Source organism: Elephantulus edwardii, unplaced genomic scaffold (genome assembly GCF_000299155.1).
Source record: "Elephantulus edwardii isolate Elephantulus edwardi_28Jun2011 unplaced genomic scaffold, EleEdw1.0 scaffold00080, whole genome shotgun sequence".
In the NCBI taxonomy this organism is placed as follows: Eukaryota; Metazoa; Chordata; class Mammalia; order Macroscelidea; family Macroscelididae; genus Elephantulus; species Elephantulus edwardii.
In genome coordinates, this window is record NW_006399830.1 from 8997976 (window position 1) to 9017609 (window position 19634).

Genomic DNA, 19634 nt, shown 5'->3' on the forward strand with positions numbered 1-19634 from the left:
ATGAGCAGGCTGCCTTCGTTAAGACATCCCAGACCCTCTAGTGGCTTTTTAGAGGCTCTAAATCGTAAGGGAGAAGATTGCCCATATTTTTCCAAGGAGCTGCTCATGTATTCGAACTACCAAAGTGGAGCCGTCTTTGAGTCAACAGCACAAGTCTGTGCCAACGAAGCCACCAGTGCTCCCGTGGACACACAGTCTCAGCCACCCAACAGAAGGCTGCCCTGAGGTGGAACAGACTCCATGGCAGAGGGCTGTGGTTTCATACGCTTAAAGGAGTCCTATTTTCAGGTTTTATTCACTGGCCTCCCAATATTGCCACCAAATGAGATCCCTTCTTTGGGAATTTGAAGGATTCATAAAATTCATGAAGCTTCAGAGCTCTGTACTGTTGTGTGGACAAACAGATGGGGAGAAGGCAGGGAGAGAACCCGGGAAGAACTTGAGCTAGCATATGTACACAGAGCCTTGTTATTTCAGGGATCAGGTGGGTTAAAGGAAAGGATATAATAATGTTACTCTACCAGGGCCACCAGAGCAAATGCTTACCAAACAACAGCTGTCTGAAAATCCTTATTTTCAGCAAAATGCTTAAAGCAATTGGTAGAAACATTTCCTTCCTGCCAATAATATTTTGGACAATAATTCAACCAGGAAATGTACAGATCATGAATACCATCAACCTAGTGATGAAATTAATCTCACTTAAGATATATTTTAAGGTTCCTAAAATGTATTCCAAATTTTGCTAACAATCTTAAGATTTTTCTTTTCCTTTACAAAAATGAAAAAGAATCATTTACTTCAAAGTGTGGCTCGTGCATTCTCTGCATTAGAGGGCCCCGAGAGATTTATAGCTACCTCCTGACTCCCACCCTGCACACGTTCTTTCTATAGTTGAGCTGTTGTCTCAGAACCTTAATTTTTACAAAAGCTCCACATGTTTAGCTCTGATGCCGGTGAGTCAAAGATTACCTAATTCTTTGTTCTCCTACCCAGAAACCTAATTCTCTGTGTCTCCTTTTCAGAAAATGGTGCTAATTGCTCTCGGTCTATTAACAGCCAGTGTTGGTGCCCTAGCTTCAGCACCAAAATATCAGGGCACATGCAGCTTCTAACTCCATCCTTGGAGACATGTGACCCCAGCGTGGGCACATAAGAGAGTGGCAGCTTCTGCAGAGTTGTGGGTGGGTGAGCACAGGCATGACTCCAGCATGCCACGCAGCAGAGTCCCAAGCTCCACAGAGATACCAGATGGGCTTCACACAACCTGCCAATGCTGGGAAACCATGGTGGTCTCCACTCCTGTACGTCTGTGGATCTGAAAAGACCTAGAGCTCCTCGAAGAACTGTTAAATCTACTTGGGACAAAATCATTACACACACGTATCATGTGGCAGAATGCATTAACAGTATCAAAATCAATTCTTTGAAACATCACTAGGTCTTGGCAGTAGCTAAAGTGCATTAAAACACTGGGTCCTATAGCAAAGCAGGATCTGTGGGACTAACAAGAACAGTACAGGGGTATTTTATCAAGGTCCTCTCAGTCAAAAAGCCCCAAAGGTGTTCAAAAACCCAGGGCTTCTAAGTGATGCACTGTGATCTAGCACCCTTGCCTAGGGTTCCTGCTGGGATTTACATGCATAACCTAGGGATTTAGTTAAACTGTAGATTCTGATTCAGTATACACAAGGTGAAAATGCAAATTCTCCACAGGGTGTTGAACCAGAACGAACCAGTTTGACGCCCTGCTGAAAACAAAGGGCAGCCTTAGTCAGACAGTCTAACTCAACAGGGTTCTGTCCAGCCAGTATTCACTGAGAGGTTCCAGGAAAAGCTATAATGAATATAGTTATATTTTATGTATCTTCGTATTTAATTAAAGAGAGTTAGCAGCACTTCCAAGACAGAGGTCATTGTTCAGCACAAGATTTCTCTGGGCGAAGCTATTTTGAGAACGGGTAATAAAACATTTCAACAAATAAACACACAGGAAAGCTACCATTTCAGAAATGTAACTGATGCCTTGGCTAGGAACTCTGAAGATGACACACAAATTCATGTCCTGCAGCCACATGGAATCAAGGGTGCCATCCACTGTAAAGACAGTCAAATCGACCTCCATCTTCTTCTCTAACTGGGCCTGGAAGCCCCAGCTGTCTTTAACAGAACGGAATCTTGTGTAAAGGTCTCCATGAAAAAAAGGGAAATGCTAATGGCACAACAGTTAAGCACTCAGCTGCTAACGGAAAGGTCGCTGGTTTGCATTCACGTAAAAACAGTCAGGGAAAAACCCTGGAGATCTGCTACCGTAAATGTTACTGTCCAGAAAGTCCTGTGGAGAGTTATGCTTTGTCACATGAAGTCGCCATAAATTGGAAAAGATCAGGTTTCATGCATACAAAAAATTTTATATGATATCCTGTGCTGGGTAATTGTCAGTTTTGCTAGAGTCCCAGCAATTTGACCAAACTCTAGACATTGCAATTTTAGAGTGCAATCTAATTAATCTAATGCAATATAATAATTTTACATAAAGTAATCTAAGGTCAGTCGGTCAGTGGACAGGGGTTACTTTAGGGTCTGGTTTATCTCTACATTACAAATAGATATTTTGGCAGAATTCTCTCTCACCTGACTCCTCCCTCTTCCCACCTCATGACATAGATTTTGGGATGCAATTACACAGAAATTTCCAGCTTTCCACTTCACCTACATATTACAGACCTGACGTGTGTGTGTGTGTGTACACACATCCCTGCATGGTCTTCAAACTGGCTCAAAATAGTTTAGTCATGGTGACCAAGCATACATGTCACATACGAACCAAATCGCATGCTCATGGATTTGGACCTGAGGAGGGAAGACAAGAGGATACTGTTATCTTCTGACAAACAAAAGGAGGATAGCATAAGATGCTGGCAAATTTAACATGAACAGCTCACTGAGGAGTAGTAGATTGCTAAGAAGAACCACACAAAGGCCCCTTGGGTTGGTGGCTGGATCCCTAACCCTAACCCTAACCCTAACCCTAGGCTGGCTGCTGAGGAGAGCACGTTGGTTCTTTAGGCTGTCTGTGATATTGACCTTGGCCTCTGTGTTTGTAGTCATTTACAGAAGAGTTCACATAACCTAAAATGCCTCCCAGAGTTCACTTAAGCCTTTTCCAGGTATAGAAGCTCCAAATGTACCGTTGGCTTCTTTTTCCTTTGAGAAAGAAAATTTGGGAATGGGGCCATGCAATAGTTCTCAAGTAACAGTTACCATACAGAGCCGCCTGTGCCTGCCTAAAGCCCACCCACAATTTCATTTTCAATTAGCAGCTCCTAGAAAGGCAGTAATGAAAGCAGTTGCTAAAGAGCATTCAGATGTCACTGAAAGACTGCAAACCCAAACTGTAAATAGCACATTGCGAGTCGCCTGTCACCACCGTCAACTCCCACAGGAATCTCGCAGCATGTGGCTATCACAGCCATCTGCTCTGCTCCCACGGCACCACTGCAGCCTCCCACCCACGCCCAGCACCCACGCATTACCTGTCATGTATAGGCTTGTGCAGAAGAGACTGCTGGGAGTAGAACATGGGGCTTTAGTTCACGTTCAGTACTGAGATCTGGCCACATGTAGGTAACATGGATCATGAGAAAAGCACACAATGTGACAGCAATGAGCCTCCAAAAGCACAACTGTGAATCCAGAAAGGGCGTTCTCTCCTGCCCTCATCAAGCGCCTAATGCGGATCCCTGGCCCTGCGGCTTCTGCATGAGGGCTACCCACCCCTTCAGTCACTGGTCTTCTGAGTAGTCCGGGAGAGTTGAGAATCCACTTTGCCTTTCTCAACTCTCGGACAGATACGATTTAAACGGTCCTCAAGAAAGTTCTGCACACATACATAAGACAAGTCCTTGTTTTGGAATTTAGTCCAAGTCACTGCTTTAGGGAAGCAGAAGTCCCTCATGCCAACCAAGTTAACACTTGTTCCTTTAATTGCAGCTGCTTTTCCCAGGGAGTGCATTTTCTCTTTGTAGGATTTCTATTATGGTGTGCCAGTAAGGTGCTAGGTCTTTTTTTTTTAAAGTCTGTTTTTACTACATTTTTATTAACATTACTGTCACTTGAGATATGATTTACCACTGGTGATACTTCTCTAAATTATTTGTCTCCATGATGTTTATGCTCATATGCACCAGAATGCAGGACTGATGGACTACAGCTGAGGCAGTGTATGAAATTTGGAATCACTTTCGAAGTGAGTTCTAAGACACAAAAAAGAAGCAATTACAGCTTCATTCTAAATGACCAAGTTAAAATAAAGGACATTAAAAATGCCCTTCCCTTCACATAATGCGTATTTGTACTAATACCTGGTAGACGAAACCACTATCTCCAGAGTCTCAATCCTCTGTAAACATTCCAGAATGGAGTTCCTCAATAAGCAAAAGCTAAACCTTAACACCTTCTTCTTACTCAAATCAAGGTTCTGAGAGATTATAGGGCAATTTTACTCTTCCCCTCCGTCAGCCTTTCATTTAAGTTTTTCTTTAGGTACTTTGGAAAAGAGGAAAATAAAATTTACAAGATGGATATTTTAAAATATTATTTACTAGCCAAGACTACAGTTACTGTACATTTTTTTTAAAGCACATGAAAGGAGGGCTGGGCTGACTGCCAGGGAGGGGCCTGCACTGAGGCAGGGGTCACAAAACAGGTGGCAGGGGAAGCATGGGCACCTTGGCAGCCTGGCAGGGAGGCGCCTCCCACAACAAGGAATAGTAAAGAAAAAGGCTTCAAATTCCTGTGGAAAAGTGTGACAACATCAGGAAGGTATGAAAAAAAGGTAAAAGGTATTCTTTCGGATCTTAAGACTTGATGGCTGCAGGGAGTTACTGAAGAGAAAAGGACCCAGATGGTAGAAGAGGGAGACTCCCCAGGTGACCAGAGGATAGTGCCTCAGGCCTCATCTGCAGGCCTTTCTGGAGGAAGGTTAGCACAAGAGAGGAAGAAACTCAGCGAGACAGAATGACAATGACTGTACAATGGGCATCCACACAGATATGCTTCTTCACTGAATACATTTATAATTTCTAAATTAGTTGCGAGAAATTATATTTTCTCATAAAAAAAAAAAAGAAAAGCACAAAGAAATCCCAATTCATGCCGCAATCTTAAAATTGTTAAGTACAGAGCAGGGATGATTTAGCAACATCTCACATTTTCCTGATACTGGCTCAAGATATGTGCAGGCATTCAACCCCTAGAACAAACATATTTATTAAAGAGCACAGCACAAAGTTCCGCTGTTTCTTCATTATAAAGTACAGCCCCTAATTATATTAGTGTTTCAAAAGCTCTAAATTCCAAAAACCTGAAGGTTCTAGAGAAAGCCAAAAAAGTACGTGTGATTTCTGCCTGGATTTCAACCCCAAACCAATTAGCTGGTCTCAGAATGAGACTTGAACTGGATGTGTGTAGTCAAAGTCTTCTATTAGAAATCCTCCTTTGCAAGTTTATTTCTGCTTGTAATAAATGTCAGAGAGGTTATCAGACAATTCCACTGTTTTCGACTGACATAAAGAACCAGTCTCTCCGCAGGAGCAAGCACCGTCAAGGCTGTACATCACCGTCAAGGAGCTACATCAGGATGGGCTACTTCATCACCCTGGCCTGTCTACACCTACACAGCTACTTACTCCAGTAAATGCCAATGTCTGCGTCAACACACAGAGCAAATGCAACCACTAGGAACACAGCTCCCATTCCAAAGACTGAACTGTGATCAAGACCCATCTTCCTAGAAACTGGCACACATTTTTGGTATCCAAGATTTACAATATCAACTGCAAGTCCTCCACCAAATTTACACTCTCCTGCACCAGACTGTTTTAAAGGAAGAGCATTAAAGTCTAATTATGGAAAGAATTCCTACTATACTCTCACTATTTCATGTGTGTATGTGCACGTGCGCCATCTAATCAGATCCGACTGGCACAGGAGACTGCCCCTCCTTCTCCAGCGGAGCATCTGGCGATACATTCTTACTTCTTATTGTTGGGGGTAGTGCAGAATGGACTCATCTGAAGGTTTTCATATCCAGTGGAGCAGTAAGTAGATTTGAACTTCACCTCTTTGGTCTTTGAGACTGTAACATTGTTTCTTATCACTAGGTCTCTTACAAGTAAGAGCTTAAGAGCTTAAACTATTTCTTCTTAATATCGAAGTATACAAGCAAATAGATTCATGTTGGCAAATCTAAGCTTACAGAGGTCAGAAAAGACATATTTGTACATACAACAACTGCCTTGTTCCTTTTTATTATTTTTAACCTTTCTAGGAATTAAAGTGAACATTCAAATTGACCATGCCAAAAAGTGCAATCATTTTCCAAGACAGTGGACTGTCAAGCCATTACTCATCCAGATACATCTGTGTATATAAAAAGTAAGATGTTCCCACTAGTAAAGTTCCGGTCTACAACAGACTCCTGGAATATCCTCCGATACTTTTCTTTCCCTCTAAAATTACACTCTCCAAGGGCAGGAAGCAATCTCAATAAGTTGCCTTTCTCCGCAAAGTTCTGCCCTTAGATGGCTGGCTTTTCGGCTCCTACAGCTCAGCAAGGAGGGAGCTGAAAGATTTCCTTTGAAGATCCATCCTGGTGTCTGTGAGCTAGAAAAGTTCACATGACCTGAAAATGCCTCCCAGTTCACTCAAGTCTATTTCTACTGGTTCAGTTCATACTAGGCACAAAGGACAGAATTTAATCTCCATTTCCGGGCCATCTCTAACTCACATCAACTTCTCGTTGCTGCATGTCTATTTTTAAAACCCCCTTTTTTAAAAACTACAAAGTACTACATTTTTAAAGCCTTCTCAGTGGTCTAAAAGTGAGTCATGCAAAAAGAAAACAAACTTGAGCGGCCTACGGAGGGATGTGCTTCTGAGAAGGGATGAACTTGGCTAGTAGGTCTGTCAAGGTATGCTTTGTTGTTTTGTCAGTGGTTTCCTCCTGACTCAGTCTCCCCAAGAGAGTAAAAAGCTCCTCACAGAGAAGACCTGTGCAGCTTCTCTGTCCCCCTCCAACCAACATTCAAATCTAATCAATGAGAAAAAAGTCCTACCTGTCTTTTTTGAGACATCGTACTCCTAGCATAACTTATAATATTCCATAATGACTAAGTACACAAGCTAATAGTCTTGTGTAGGACAAATACAAGCTTAGAAAGTCAGAAAGTTATATATGCATTTGTACAATAAATTACTTGCTCCTTTTTTTTTATTTTAAACTCCTTCGGGAATTAAGGGAGGGTATTCAAATTCATCATATAAGAGCATGCAATCACTTTCTAAGATAGTTGCCAGCTCAGCATGTTCTAAGTCACTATGTATTTATACTTAAAATCATAATCCAACAAATAAGTTCCACCGGGTGGTTAAATGCCAGCTAAAAAGCTTTTTGTTTGACAGTATGGAACAACATCACAAGAACTGAGGCTTTATCATCAGTCGAGTGAAGGAAAAAGTGGTTTGGTGTTGGAAGTATGCATCACTCCAATAAAAGTATATAATTGCTCTCTCACAGTAAAAAGATTAGTCCTCAACGGATTCTCAGGGATAAAAAAAATCCTATTATTTCCTCTCCACTAAGGAGTAACATCTTCTCGTAATTACAGGAAAGCTATGCATTAAGTTGCCCGCTCAGGAAGTGCTATTTCCTCATAAGATGCAAAACCCAATCCACTTTCCCCGAGTCAGAAATAAACCTACAATCTCACCTCCCACTGTCCACTTTCATCAGGCGTCCTGTCGATTGTAACTCCTTCAGTTAGAGGCCTAGACAACAATCCATTAATTTTTCAATTCTCCTCCAAGTCCCTCCCAGCTAAGACATTGAGATTCCATGACTTTATCTGATAAACCCAGTGGCAGACGAAAAAGGCAGTGTGACGTGTACAGCTACATTCACAGGAACTCAAGTTCAAAATTTTTGCAATCTACTGTGTCCATTAAACACTAGTGTGTCACCTTGGTCTCAGGTGGCACATGACTAATCAAGTCTCCCTCTCACGTGGAATGCCTCTTATTCCTCTCAAATGTCTTCCCAGAGTCTCTCTAAACTCCAAAACAAAATGACCTTCAGGCCTATGAGGGTCTTCTTTTACAAGCCCCACCAACATTAACTATGATTTATAAATGTAAAGCCTAGGGCATAGGCTGGTTTTTCAAAATGGCTCACCTAGCACACTACCTTTGACTTTCACTACCTGGCTTGGTGGGAACATGTGAACAGGGTATGTGGATATGAATGAGGGAATGGTCAGTCTTGCCATCTGGTAGTTTTTGTTGAGCAGGTTCTATAGCAGGAAATAAGAATCTCATAGCCAACAAAAGAGAAGAACCAAAAAGCTGAGTGTGTCCACCTGGACCCTGCACTGGAACCTGGACCAGAGCAATGAAGCAGAGAACTAGAGGCCAGCAAGAAACCAAAGTCTGGTGCCCCAGGCAACCAATGCAAGGAGTCGCTGACCAAACTTAATAGAGATGAGAGGTAGGGGAGGGCAGCAGAGGGAATTGTCACAACTGGCAGGACTAAGACTTCTGTAACACTGACCTGAAGCCTCAAGGCTGAAAATCAAAGGGCCTTCAAGCATGACCGACAAGATGCCTTCACTGAAGAAGTGGATAATATTTCTAACATGAACTATAACATTTCAACTTCCCTAATAAGCCCCACAGTCATTAATATGGTTCTGTGAGTTCTAAGTGGCCTCTGGAAATGACTGGCAGGACAAAAAGCAGAGCCGAAAGAGCCCTGGGAGAGACGGCTAGTGTTAGAATTTGTACAAGCAAATGCAGGGCATGTGGACACATGCGTGTCTTTGGAGGTGCTATGGATACTTTTGATGGGGACTGTTTCCCCTGGGGACTAAGTGTAATTTGGACTTTGCCACCCTCATGCCAGCTTCACACTCTTAACATATAAAATCCTCCTCCTCCATAAATGCTATACATATAGACAGCAAGCAAACTAGAGCTCTGACAGAGAAGCCAATGGACCAAGTTCAAACTCCTGATTTTACAGACAGGCACCACCACATAGTGACTCGTTTAGAATGTGAGAGTAGCTCATGAGAGTCAAGAAATGCAGACAGTGCACAATTACCAAGGCACAACTTCAGGACAAGTCCTACCTGCCCTTAATGGTTCTGTAAATTTACTGTCGCTTTAAATGACTCAAGTAGTCCAAGCTTAGAACAAATCCCTCATAACAATCATCTTCACTTACTGCAGTTGGAGCTTTTAAATTAAAAGGTAAAATAAGAGCCATATGCACCTATTCTAACTGACCTATAAATTCCATTTAGAAGTACAAAAAGAATCTCACTTATAACCAGGGCCTAGCCGTTGGGGGGGGGGGAGAATTCCCATCCTACTAGAAGTCAATGTTAACATTTGATTTGGATAGTATATGGTGGTATTAATATGGGTGGTAAGGAAGCACTATCTGTTGTTAGGCTCACAGAGGTTAAAGATATGAGGCATCTTTCTTCCCATGCCTCATAAAGAGAGTGTCAAAAAATACAATGTATTCAAATTTTGTAAATAAACTAGTATTAAAAAAAAGTAAAAGTGTTCCTTTATAAAACCTCCCCCCCCAAAAAAAAACCCCTAGCTTTTCAAGTACTTTTCCTATTACAAGTAATACTTTTATTTCAAACAACATTAGTACCAAAAGGTTGACAATTAGGACCAAAAAGTTGTTTAAAAGAGAGCCACGCAAGAACTATACTTCATTCCTGATCATAAAATATTTCACCTGAGGACCATGAAACCCTTGGCACTTCACAGGAGACACAGAAGGGTGTTGAAGGCAGAAACAGAAAACATCAGGTCAGGTCTAGAAATACAAGGGGGATTCACAGCTTAGTGCTGGCTCATAATTAAATCCAGCTTCCTGCCCAAAGGGATAAGAAACCTTCTTCTCACCATAGTGAAAAAGAGAACCTGGGGAAGAGATCCTCTGGGAGTAATTACTGTCCTCACACGCCTCACAGAGGGGCAAGAGTTCCTCCCAGTAAGGACCCCATTCCCTTTTGTAGAACCAAGTCCTTTCTCCCTCCCATTCTCCCCTAAGAAAGCCTTCAGTCAGATGTGGCTACTTCCCACACTATTCTTTGTTCTAAGAGCCCTGGTTGAACAGTGAATTAAGTATTGGGCTGTTAAATGAAGAGCTGTAATTCCAATTCCACCAGTGATTCCAGGGACAACAATAAGGCGGTCTCTATTTCTGTCAAGATTAACAGCCTTGAACTCCCAAGGGGCAGTTCTATTCTATCCTACATGGTCACTGTGAAGCGGACTCAAGTCCAGGCAATAGTCTGGGTTTTAAGGTTCTTTCTCCTATGACTCAGCAATGTATCCTGTTTCTTCTTGTGTATTCACAGGCCATCCCTATGACCCAAATCCTTTCCTCTGCCCAAAGCACTCATGACATTTCTATAAATACTTGCGCACTCTCAGAACTGGAATTCTCTTTTCTTCACTCACAACCCTTAACTCCAACAAACCAAAAGCCCTAACAATCCAATGCTGCTGAATCTAATCCCTCTCATGGCAGACTTACATCAGGCCGCTGAGCTGTAAAGCTTAACGGGATCACACTGTCTCATCTTCTCCAGCAGAGACACTGATAGACCTGAACTGTCAGCCTTCCGGAGAGCACTCCAGTATGTAACCTACTACACCACTCCTCTGACTCAAGCAGGAGAGAAGGGGGGGGAAATCAGGAAACTAGAGCAACACTAGGGCGTGAGAGATCCAACTCTGCTGTCCTCTCCTGCTAAGAAGCCCAGGCAAAAGTGACCTTAGTGTTTCCAATTAGCAAGTGTTGTGTTAAGGATTACAAGTTACAAAGTCTCTCTACCAAGCACGAGAACATGTTCTGTATTACCCACTGCCATCCAATTAACTCCAACTCACAGTGACCCCCCCCCCCAGGACCAAGGTCAATTGCCAAGGCTGTAAATCTGTACATAAGCAGACTGCCTCATTCTTCTCTAGTTTTCTGGGGGTCTGGAGCACGACCTCCAGCTGAGCAGTTTAACCGCTGCACTCCAGAGCTCTTTAAGAAGTGCATCACCGCATGGTAATAATTATTATTAAAACCCCAATCATAGGTTTCAAGATACATGTGTACCTTTGAAAACAATGTCCAGTTTGTCACATTTAAGGAACCGGCAGTGGGGTCCTTCCAAATCCATGTTGAAATCCATCACTGCTAGTGTTTCCTCAGAGATGTACTTTCTTACCTCTCAGCTTTAGCTACTTGCTAAACCTCTCAATAGATTTCACTGGCCCTTCCATCTATTTACCCGAAAACTATCACTGAAAAAAGACATCCTGAATGCGTTAAATGAGTGGTTCTCATAACAGGCAGACTATTATCAAATAGGACTCTTTATACAACTACAAATTTTGAAGTGTGACCTCTTAACAGTTGTAATTCACTAGAGTCCTATGCAGGAGCAGGAGCTTTTAATAATAAGGAACAAAATATGATTCTAATGATCTGTGAACATTTGGAGCCTTGGTTTTGTATGAGCCCAGCTCATTTCCCACCTCAGAGAAACATCTGCAAAACAGAAATTACCTGTTCAGCTTCTAATTAGCAGCACCTGCTCTGTGAACCCACGTCCTTCCTCTGCTTCCTTTCAGTGTCAGTCAATCTCACCCAGTGGTCTCTCTCCCAAAACCAGACATCCCCAGAACATGGGTAATGCTGGAGCACTAAAACCCCTGGCTTTGTGTGGAAGAACTGCTATAAACAGCTTCCCTTCTCATTATTCATCTATTGCATGTGGGGAATTCCCAGGCAGAAAGAAAGGCTCCCCAAATGCTAAGTGCTGTATTTCCTTGTGCATCACTGACATCCGATTATTAACAGGAGGTCGGTCCTGACCAGACTTGCATACAAGCAGAACACAGGATAAGTCCATTCCTCTGTCACTGCTCACCTGCACGTCACAACTGCAGGGTCCCCTGGAAAATCTAAATCTTAGGCCAGGTTCTGTCTGCCCACAATCAACCATTTCCAGCACCTCAGAACTGTGAGATGTACAGTTCATGTGCTCCCATCTGCCTGTTCTTTTGGTCCTACAAGCCAGTCTGCCTGGACAAGCATAAAGCTTCATTATGGCTGTGTACCCAAAATCAGCAATCACTATGTTCTTCAAAGCCTGGCACACTGCAAGTCTTCCACCTGGAAGTTTCAAACCATTACAAACACAAGCACTGTGACTTGGCTGTGTGTCTTTCAGGCGAGTGCATTCAGAGAGTTTCAGCAAGCCCAAGGCTCTCTGGGAAGGAGATGCAGCACCCTACCCAGGATGTCTTCTCGACCTGCCGGGAAGAACCGCTGAGAAGCAAGGCCCTGAGGAAAGAACACGCGGCGCGGCCTCACCTGTCGGAGTCCCTTGGGCATCTTCTTCCTTTTCCCGAGGTGCTGGCAGAGGTTACGGTCATTCTCTCGGTCGGAGCTGTAGTGGTGCGGGTGGCTGAGTCTGCTCTTCTTGGAGTGAAAGGACAAGCCATTGGTAAGTGCTTCTCGTTTATTCTTGGTCAGAGGAGTCTGGCGCTTCTCCACACGTTCCTGAGGCTTAAGGGCTACATCTTTCTGTGAAATCCAAAAAAGGGAAAATGGTGGTTACCTAGACATCAAGGATTAGAACCCAAACCCAAGCTAAATGAGGTCTGTCATACACACACTCATTCACTCACTAACCTCGAGTCAGAACTGACTTATGGCTGACTTTCGACTGGGTTTCCAAGCCTGTAAACCACGACGGGAGGAGACTGCCAACCTATCTCCCAAGAAAGGGCTGGTGGATTTGAATAGCCAGACAATATCAACCTTTTGTGTTACTAGCACTACACGCCACATACTATGCCACCGAAGTTCCCTAAATGACACTACAAAAAGGGAGGAGGAATAAAAGGCTTAGAGGTCAAGTTGTAGGAGTAACTGGAATGGAAAAACACAGCTTTCAATTTTTCTGAATCAAGTGCATCACCACAAATGTACACATCCCCTTCTTACTGGCTAGAAAACAAAAACCCCACCCCAAAGCACTAAGTGTCTGTCCATTAGAAGTGTGGCCTGGGATAGCAGCTTTCCGTTTCATTCTGTGCTGGGTCCAGCCCACAATGACATTCCCCAAGGAGGCTCAATACATCCACTTCCCACACTGGGCCATCAATTATGTCTCAGAAAAGGAGAACTAAGTGCATGCTGGATTCTAAAGAAATAACCCCAGGCAGACATCTCTGGGCCAAGTGGATGAGAGCCAGCAAGAAAGAAACTGTCAATTCAGACGATTAAAATGTTTCCTTAATGCATTAAATTTTTACCACATTTCCTCTGAGTATCCTTAATTCCTCTCTTCTTTACATCATGTAACAACAATATTATCACTCCGATCAACAGTAGGCTTTCATTATTTCTGTGTGTGGCTGGGGGAAGAGGATGGAGAGAAGACAAGCAATACATATCCTGGAATGAACAGGGCACAGCAGCTGCAGAAACCATAGGTAACCATCCTGCAGCCAGGTGGAATTCCAAGCCACCACAAGAGCCAAGTTCAAGCCCTGGTATTGCCATTCCTCACTGAAGAGACTTAGAATAAGCCACTCAACTCTGAGCTCTTCTGAGAGAGGACAGGTGAGCCTTTGAGAACATCAAACAACCTGAGGCAGGTGTGTGCCTTCTGAAACCCTAGAAATACTTCACAAATGTGGGCTTGAATAAAAAGGAAAAGAAGTTGGTATTTTGTCATCTCTCTGTACATGAGTATGTATGATTCTCTTCACACTGAAAATGTGCCTTCCTGGAGTTTTGCCCCAGCATGGAGTGAATGCTCAGTTTTGTGGTCCTACAGAATCAATTAGAGTCACAAGTTGCCCTTTACCCACGTCTCCTCCTCAAAGTATCATTCTTCCATCCCATAACTTGCCTTATAAGGTGATATTCAACATCCTTTCCCAAATCAGTCTGTTCAGGCCATAGCCCTTATCTTCCTTCTTTGCCTTGGCCTAAAACTCCCTCCCCACCACATCCTCTTAAACTTCAGGGACTCGTCTCCTGGTCCTTTCTCTAGTACTGCCCACTCAGGAAGACTTTTCCTATGTGGCAGTGGACTCAGTACAAGCGTTCACCCCTTCAACAAACATTTGCTGTCTACCTAGGATATAGCCACTTTAGCTGGCGACAGAATGATGTGAGGAAACTCCTCACCCTTACCAAACTTAGAAATTAAGGGACAGACAACTACTAATCAAACCACACAAATATAAAATTGCAAACTGAATAAAGGGAGGGTGAGTTGGTGGAGAGAGAGTGCCGGGGCTGAGGAAATGACAGTCACTAGGCTGAGATCAGAACATCTGAAGCGAATGGACAGCGGATTAAGATCTTGAAGAACTGGAAGGAGGGTGTGGATGAATACCACTCATCTCTGCAAACCTAGAATTACTCTCACACACCGAACCAGGTAATTATAGTGGTCAGCACATATATATTAAAGAAATGCTGGAAATACATGTTTTCCAAATACCAACATCCACAAAAGCAGGAGTCAAGAAATAAAACAACATATTGCACTGGGCAAATCTGCTGCCAAGAATCTTTTTTAAAGTGTTAAAGAATAAAGATGTTTGTTTAAATACAGAGGTAAGCCTGACCCAAACCAAGGTATCATGAATCAACTCATATGCATGTGAAAGGTGGACAGTGAACAAAGAAGACCTATAAAGGACTTTAGTCATTGGCAAAAAATTTTAATATAACCCATCAACTAGAAAAAGAGCAAATCTGTCTTAGAAGAAATTCAGCCAGAAGGCTTAGAAATAAAGATGGTGAGACACTGCCTTACATACTTTGGGTGTGTTGTCAGAAGAGGTCAGTCTCTGGAGAAAGACACCATGCTTGGTAAAGTTTGTAAAGCAGATGATTATTAGCAAGGAGGAAGAAGACCCTGAACAAAAATAACAGTGTAACTTAGCTGGGGAAAGATGCTGAGTTCCACTGAGCATGGCAAGTGGTACTACCTGGGATATTAGGAAATTTCAAGAAGATTGGCTATAGTGGAAAAGAAGAGAGTGGTATTTTGAGGCTGTAACAATGGGTCCAAGCATAGCGGCCATCCTAAGAATGGTTGCTCTGGTGTACACAGAAATAGAGCAGGTATAATCTGGAGCCAAATCAGTAACACCTAACAAAATAACTATAAATAAAAAAAGTTAACTGGCGGGGGGGGGAGGGGCGAGGGGTTTGTGCGGGGAGAAGGGTGCAACAATGAATGAATGGAATCCCAAAATCTCTGTAGATGTTCATTGAAATGAAAAATAGACAACCTAAATTAAAAAAAAAAAGTTAACTGGCTAAAGAGCTTAAAGCCAACATAAAAAAATAGTTTACCATTGCTGATTCTGATTCATAACAACCTTACCATTAAGAGAGTACAGAATTGTTTCATAAGATTTCCAAGGCTGTAAATACTTATAGAAAAAATACAAAGTTGCTGGTGGGTTTGAACTACTGACTTTTCTGTTAACAGCCCAACCTTAATCCACTATGCTACAGGACAGCTGCTGCTGAATACACAGTGAAACAATCAGAAAAGCTGACAGAAGCATGAAACAACCAACCCAGGGGATGTGGCCGGCACCATGAAGCATCACAGCAAGCAGCAGGAAGGGCAGAAAACTGGGCAAAGACTTTATCCTAAAGCAAGAAGATATCCAAGATACCAATCTTATCAGGCAAGCGAGTGGCTTCTGGTCTAACCTCTTGATGTTCTTACTGCAGTTTCCTCTCTGCCACTGGAGAAGCAGCTCCCCAGAGGAGAGGAGGATGGGGAGAGGCGCATTAGGGGGTATGATGCTCAGATTAAAGCAAGTGCACATCCAGCTGACCCTTGACTCCAAGGTCTCAAATCTCCACACATGCTATCATGTGGTTGTTGTTCTAGAAACATCTTCAGGACGGAGTATCTTCATCCAGTGGTCCCCCAAATCAGCTGTGTTAGACATCATCTCAGCCCAAAACAGTCTGTTTATAGCCAAATCCAAATTGATGTCAGCTGTCATAAAAAAACACCCTCAAGAAGAGTGCTCCGGCCGAAGCAGCCTGGGGAGTTACACCGTGGGCTGCCTCCACATAATAGGAGTAAGCTGCACCCCTCTGAGAAAAGCCATAGGTGGGATACTGGTAAAAAGCTGTGTTACAATCTCAAGAGCACGCAGTTCAAATTCACCAGCTGCTCAGCAGAAGGACAGGCATGCTGATGGAGGGTTCTAATGACAATAAGGGCAACATACAAATTCCCTACAGCGTAGAAAAAAAATCCTTCCCTCTGTCACACAAACCACATTCTGCCTTACGTTATATGCATTTAGAGTATGAGATTAATAAACAAATGATATTTAATAATGTATCAGCTACGGTTTTTCAAAAAATTACACCATTCTCTTTGGAGACTATCTCCTTTCATTCTGAAGGTGCCTCCAAAGTATACTGAAAATTATGTGCAATTCCATACAAATGTGAATTAATATTTATGAGAGTATGGTATGATTTTTTATAAATCCATTTTATTTTCATGTAGCATATTAATCAAGGCATTTTCACTGCACTGTAGAAGAGCTACACAGAGCAAATGGACCCCATGCGGTGACATTAGCTTGCAAGAGACCTGCTGAAGTCTTAGCAGCAGTACAATCATGGTAGCTCCAATTAATACTGAGATTTTCAATTCTGGAGGGTGTAGAGAGGGAAGAAAAGAGGGGGAACTGAAGAGCATGTCAGGGGTACTGAGGGTGGCTTAGGAAAAACAGAAGAAATGAGTCTTTACAAAATTTTCAAAGGTTAAGAGGTTTATATTTTAAAATACTGGAGACTATCTTTTAGTTTCAAAGTTGCAGCTTTATTTTTCAATGACTAAATAAACCCTTCAGTATAGCTCTTCAACAACCAGGCCCTGGATTGTATACATTTGTTTTCTGACTGCTTAACAATTTCTACAGTAATATCATCATTTATTTAGTATTTCACTGGATATCTTGACAGTAGAATGTAAAAAAATTGTCTACTACCATTAGTGAGACTCAAACATAAATAGATTGATTACAAATGGCTCATTTCATCAGCATTCAGGCCAGCTGTGTGCATGATTACGTGTGTGTGTGTGTGTGTGTGTGTGTGTGTGTGTGTGTGTGAGAGAGAGAAAGAGAGAGAGAGAGACAGACAGAGAGAGAGAGAGGTTCCCAAGGTGATGCACAGGGTTTAATGTGCTTGGCTGTTCAATGAAAGGCTTCACTATCAACCACCCACTGGTAACTTTAATAATAATCTTAACCCTTTCATGACCCATGGGACATATAGTGCCCACCAACTTTCCAAGGTTTCTTGGGAGGCTGTTAGCCCACATTCGGCATATACTGCCATCTAGTGGGTCTCTATATAAAAACCAACTGAATTCCACCAATCTCAAAATGAAAACCCCCTCAGGACCTATATATCCCACTAATTTTATAAAAATCTATGTCACCTTGAAAAACAAAATACATGGGCTTTTCTACTATTTCGTTCAAAATTACTTCCACTGTTCCAACAGAAACTGTCATAGAAAATAATTCCACCTTAAAACGTGGGCTAAAGAAACCTGGGCAGTTTTTATAACACTGCTACACTTCCAAGAAGAGCTTATAAAATACTTTCTAGGATCAGTAAGTGACAATTTTCAAAGGTATACTGAGGTCCCAAGTAACAAGAAATTTGACTGTTAACGAAAAGACTGGACATTTCCAGCCAGTCCATCAGGAAAAGATGCTGCCATGTGCAGCCATGAAGTTCTACAGCTGTGGAAGCCACGGGGCAAGGGGAGCGGGGGGATTACACACTGTCCTACAGAACTGCTCTCAGTGGGGAGGGTCAACGGCAGTGGGTGACTGATTCATTAATCACATAGTATGCACTGGTCGTTTCCCAAAAAAGCTGCTCACCAGAACGGCCTGGGGCACCGTTAAGAAGGAAAGTGGCAGTTGTCTCATCCTCTTGAGGAAAAAGCACTAACCAAGCCTTGGGAGAAGTGGAGAGTGTGGGTGGAGAGTAAGGTACAAACTTATAAAACTGCTTAAGGTCATTCATTTGACAGTAACAGAAGAGGCAAGGAAAATGCAAGAAGTCGATGAGCTGCCAATGAAAGGCTGGCTGTGAGAGGGGAAAGAAAGACTTGAACAGAGCTGCCAGCCATACAAAGTGTGAGTACACAAGACATCCACAACAGACGGAAGCAGGCCTCCTGAATGGATGGAATTATGTGATTTTGGGGTCACTGATGATGGCGGGCAGGGTCACAGCAGCACGCATGCTGAGCAGCTCTGAGACAGACTAGCCAAAGCAATTTCCTTGAGCACCTGGCTTTCTCCAAAGAGGTGATCTACTCTTGACTTTCCCTCCCCCCAAATTACTGGCTGCCACCAAAGACTTCCTGTGCCACTCCGGAATTTCCAAATAAGATGGTTCAGTGTTGTGCAAACTAGGAGAGAGCAACAAATTGCAGATGAAACAGTGTGGGCTGCAGGGCTCCATTTGCTGATTACACATGAAGCCCGAGACAATAGAAAACGAGGCCACAATTTGCCTGCCTTGCACATGATGGGCTTTCAAGAGAGATTCCATCTGATTGTCAATCCAAACGAATCTGAGGGCAAAAGCAGCACTCGGGGCGGGGGGGGGGGGGGGGGGAATTTAAACAGAAAATTGGGTTAGTTATTTGATCTTAAAGACTTACAGAGAAAACAACAAAGAACACAGGAGAGAAAGAAAAGGTGGTGTGCCAGTCACAATCCAATGACATTAATAGCTCTGTGCTGTCATTTTGATCTGTCAAATCCTTGGTTAATTTACTGTGTCACATTTGGACTTGGTTTTGAATGGTTTTACAAACACCGATCCTGTAGTTTCTCTTAAGTGCAAGCGAAGTGACAAGGCTCAGTGATGCTAAGGAAACATGAAACTACGTGTTACAGGTCTCTAAGAACTTTTTTTATGGATGGGTTCATATGAACGCCCCACTTGGAAATTGGGAGCAAATGGATTGATGAATAGACCTTCAGGACTTAAGATATTCTCTAAGCAGAGAGGACTCCCAGTGAGAATTTACAAAGTATCTAGAATGGCATTCAAAAATCAATCCCTAATTGCTGCATTCAAAAATTAATCTCTAACCTCATATCTTTACAAGACAAAAATCAAAATACCTATTATATGCTAGACACTTCTGACATGTTAGAAGTATCTAATAAAGGATCCCCAAAGGTAGACTGCTTAAATAACAAAATTAAGAAATGAACATAATAATAATATTAATAAAGTGTGTCAGATGCAGAATAACTCAAGTGTCCCATTCTATTTTTAGACTGTATTTAAGATACTGCATACAAATCTTATGAAGGTAGGAGCTAAAAACTCTAATAGCACAAAATGGGCCACAAAAATAGCATCACACACATATTAACAACTGATTCCTATTCCACTCTAAGTCTTAAGATTAAACTCAAGTAATATAAACCTTCTGTTC

General features: G+C 42.5%; 1 protein-coding gene across 1 annotated transcript in view; it reads right to left on the bottom strand.

Annotated features, from left to right (window-relative positions):
- Positions 1-19634, bottom strand: part of AUTS2 (autism susceptibility candidate 2) — a 1255025-nt gene that overhangs the window by 904947 nt on the left and 330444 nt on the right. Inside the window, exon 4 of the mRNA XM_006889779.1 lies at positions 12458-12670. Coding sequence (XP_006889841.1) covers positions 12458-12670 — 213 coding nt within the window. The remainder of the gene's footprint in view (positions 1-12457; positions 12671-19634) is intronic.